The following is a 4,058-nucleotide window of genomic DNA, read 5'->3' on the forward strand; positions in this document are numbered from 1 at the left end:
CTCGACACTTAAAAGGCCAAGTGTACCGACGGTGCTCCTATGAGACCGAGAATTCCCCAAGGATACCATTAGCAGTAAGGTTGTAACGCTGAAACTATCGCGTGTAATGCGCCATGCACGCGCGAAAATATTCGGTCACGCGTATCAATGCGCAATTTACCTCTTCGTTTTACTTTCTCCGCATACTCTCGATCAGCTATCGTTATCGTAAATATCAGACTCGGTATTATCTATAACGCGCGGTGTAATACACCTCTGCCTTGATTTACGCGCTACTCTTAGTACGCGGTAAATTACAACGCAATTTACGCGCCAGTTTTTATGCGCCATTTTAATTTACGCAGAAGAAAATATATTTTCCGGGAAGCTTTAAAAGCGTAACGAGTGTGTGTACGGTGAGTATATCGACGATATTGTATTGCGTTAGTACTGTATGGGACGAAGAAAAAGATATAGCGCGTTCGAGGAAAGAAGGCATAACGTGTTTACAGCTTGATGGCTGATCAACTATACTGACACTCGTATCGTCGCAGGCAGTGAGCGTCAATTATTGGCCAAAGATGGTGACAAAAATCATCGTTCACCGTTTTCTGTGATCAAGGGAATTAATCAGTAGTGGGGATGTAAACGCAGTGTGCCTTCTTTTCTCGAACGCGCAGTACCTTGCACCGTGATAGCCGTCGTACGTATATTGACAAACTTTATTTACGCTATTTTTATTCACGCACAGAATATTTCCGAATATTTCCCTCACCTAGATTACGATGTCCAGACAAAGATAATCAAGCATACGCAATGATTTCAACCCTTTGCACTCGACGATCTTTTGGCTAAAGAAGAGCAAGAGTTAGGTTAGGTTTTCTGCTACAAAGATTTTCTGCTATAAAGCTGACGATACTTTTTGGAGCAGTAAATAGGAATTCGTATAATAATTAACACATAGAATTATTCGATTTGGATACCTCCAACACCGTTACGTTATCTTAAATTTGACACATTAACGAGTATCGATCTTTGAAATTTTATCAAATGGCGACTGTGGGGCGCCCCTTTTCGAAGTTAGTTATTTTCACTGGCCCGATGTTAAATCGATATTTTATACGATTAAGAAAAAGGCGCGTCTCGGACGCCGAACGCTTTACAATCTCGACGACACTTACACCCTGTAATCCGCGTGTAATTTTTCCTCTCGTTACCATGAACCGGTTCCACGGACTCGTTACGTATTCCCTCAAACGCAGCTCGTACGGCACCATTGAACGGTCGAAAAACACGGCGCGACACTAGCGAGAAGTGCAGCTGGTTCCAGGAAGGGGGAATGTTGCCTGTCCGCGCAAAAATGAATTCGTTCGTTTCGGCGGTACAGAACCGTGCGCGGAGAATAAAGACACGTTCCTTGCCTCTTTTCTCTCCTCCCGCGCCGTGCAGTTGCTCTCGCCCACGATCGCTGATCTTATCTTCCTCCGTATCTCCGGCCATTCGCGCCTCCAACAGTCACTAGGCGCTTTTAATCGCGGCACCCAGACGAACAGCGTCGCCCGTGTCCTCGCGACCAGCCGACCCCCTCGACCTCTCGTCCATCGTCCAAACGAACTTTCGCGTCTTTGGAACAGGAAAATAATTCCAGACGATCGTTAGATGGGAAGAAAATGGAATCGATTCGATGACCTACGATAGAAGCCAGCTCCCCTTCGTTTACCGTAAGAAAGGGATCCTTTCTTCCCAGAGACTGGTATTTGGTATTTCGAATGACCGTGTTCAGAGGGTCGTAAATTCGAGGGGGTGTCGGACACGCGTCTGTCGGAATCTCGGGGCTATCGAGTTTGGAGAAATATCGGAAGATTGGGGTTCGAATATCGTTGGAGAAAATTTTAGAAATTTAGCTACCATTTCGAAATTGGGATATCGAATTCCTTTGTCTCGGGGTACCGATTTCTCGCACGAGGATCTCGCAACTCGGTCACGCGTTCGTGGATTTGGGACGTTGTCAGCTGTTTTCCTGGGAATCGACGTCGGGTCCGACGACTCGGAGCGGAAGAGAGCGGCTAGAAAGAGGGAGGGTAAAGTGGGACAGGCGAGTGGGTAACTCCACCTTCTATCCACCTGGAAGAAACAGGAGGGAAAAGATGGAGTAAAATAGCAGCGGAGTAATGTCTCTATTCTCGCTTCGACCGCCACATTCTCGAGCTCGTTCTACCCGATAATTACACGTTGCCGTGGCACACTGGGCGCCCTTCAATTAGGCCGAGGAATCACCTGCTTCCATACCGACAGACGAAAAACTCTGCTTCGTCGTTGGCCGTGAACCAACTCGCACTACCCCTGGGGAACGTTGGTCATCGAGGACGCGCACCTCGCGAGCCGCTATTCGTAGAATCTTCACGAGAGACGGGAACGGCGTTCCCTCTTTGTGCGAAGAGGCGAAGCTTCTGCGAGCGTAGAAATATATTTAACAAATTTTTGATACGCGAACGACACAAAGGACACGAAGCGGCAGCTCGCTAATTGCTCCGCAAGGTGGTTGTTCGCCTGAAAACGAGCAACCTCCGTTCCTTTTTTCGAGCAATCGGCTCTCGACTGCGAGCTACAATTGAAGTCCGGAGTTCCTCGAATCGATGTCGCCCGTTTGTGTAGGTCGGTTCTCCGGAATTCAGGATATTTTTAATCATCGTCCTTGCCGGCCGTAACCACATCCTCGTCGACGTTCCTTTCGTCCCCTCGCTTCCAAGGATATTTTTTTCGCATGACATCTTCCTCCGTCGCGTGTCACCCGACGGCGGGCCACGTTCTCGGACGATGGCCGGAGTCGTTGAAGTTGCGTGCGCGACCGCACGACAGGAACCACATCTCAATTACGAGATTAATATGCGAGCAATAAGAACGATATTGCTCTCTTAAAAGGGAGGAGATACTCGCGTGATTCCTCCTCGCCGATATTCCTTTGCTTCCGACCGTTACCGCGGTGCTTATTTTCGTCGAATCGATAAACTTTATTTATTTATATGTCTATCAATTTTAAAAAATTCGCGGTTAATCGGTCCGGCCGGCGAATGGCTCGCATAAAAGATATTTACGCGAAATGAGAGGTTATTACACTCGCAGGCTCTTTTTCCCCGGATCGAACGACGCTCGTATAGACCCCGTATAGACCTCTTCCATTATGGTCTATAAACCGCAAAAAAGCGAAATTGAAACGAACCCGTTCCAGCAGGTGGCAACTAGAGCTCTGCCCGGGATGAACGATTTCGTGGAGGGTACCACGTTCGAGGGTATCGTGCGATACGTGTTGAAGAAGACGAAGATGACCGAAGCGCGCGCCGGCTACCTGGTAATGGAGGTTCTCAAGGCGGGAGTCGCCCTGGGACGGATCAAGAGGACGTCTCATGGCACCTATGTCCTGGCGACGGAGAGACCGGGCTCGATCACGCACAGGATCAGAGAACCGCGATTCAGCGACGACAGCGACGACAACGACCGCGAAGTCTCGTCCGAGGGGAGCTGGTGAACCGAGGGGCGAGCCTGTGCCCCCCGTTTGCTCCTCGGAGACTCGGATGTCTCCGATGAAAAACCATGTTCCAGCGTGCCGTTCTATTAATAAAACGTTAATCGTTAAGCGTAAACGAACCGAAGCAGCTGCATACGATTATCCATCTGCTTAATCGAATAATTGTTTCGAGCGCTCGTTCCCAGTACGCTCGCTGCTGTCATTACAATACTAATTACACCGGTCGTCCTCGCGACGCTCCTTTTTCATATCCATCCTTAATGGTCCTCGCCGCTCGAGACCAGCCACCTCCTGCCTGTCCACGAAAAACGGCCAAGGGGATGTAACGTTTTTCGTCAGCGACGAAGAAATCGTATTCATCGAGCCACCGGGTTCTTTCTCCGGGGCCATTTCGTGGGATGCCCGGTTTCCAAGGCTGGAACACGGCCGTCGTTCCAGTAATTGGTTCGTTTTAACTGCGAGCCTAAAGGTTATGAATTTATGCCTCGCCGCGTAAGATATAATTGGGTGTTCAATTAATATCCCGATAAAAAACTCGCTGCACCGCGAGACG

General features: G+C 49.0%; 1 protein-coding gene across 1 annotated transcript; it reads left to right on the plus strand.

Moving 5' to 3' along the window:
• The first annotated feature begins 3,235 nt into the window (after nt 1-3,235).
• LOC108550556 (uncharacterized) lies at nt 3,236-3,505 on the plus strand. Its single transcript, XM_017904306.1, has one exon. It carries the CDS (start codon nt 3,236-3,238, stop codon nt 3,503-3,505), a length of 270 nt encoding a protein of 89 aa, XP_017759795.1.
• Nucleotides 3,506-4,058: the final 553 nt, after the last annotated feature.

Source organism: Eufriesea mexicana, unplaced genomic scaffold (assembly GCF_001483705.2).
Source record: "Eufriesea mexicana isolate 0111107269 unplaced genomic scaffold, ASM148370v2 scaffold2839, whole genome shotgun sequence".
NCBI classification, from domain to species: domain Eukaryota; kingdom Metazoa; phylum Arthropoda; class Insecta; order Hymenoptera; family Apidae; genus Eufriesea; species Eufriesea mexicana.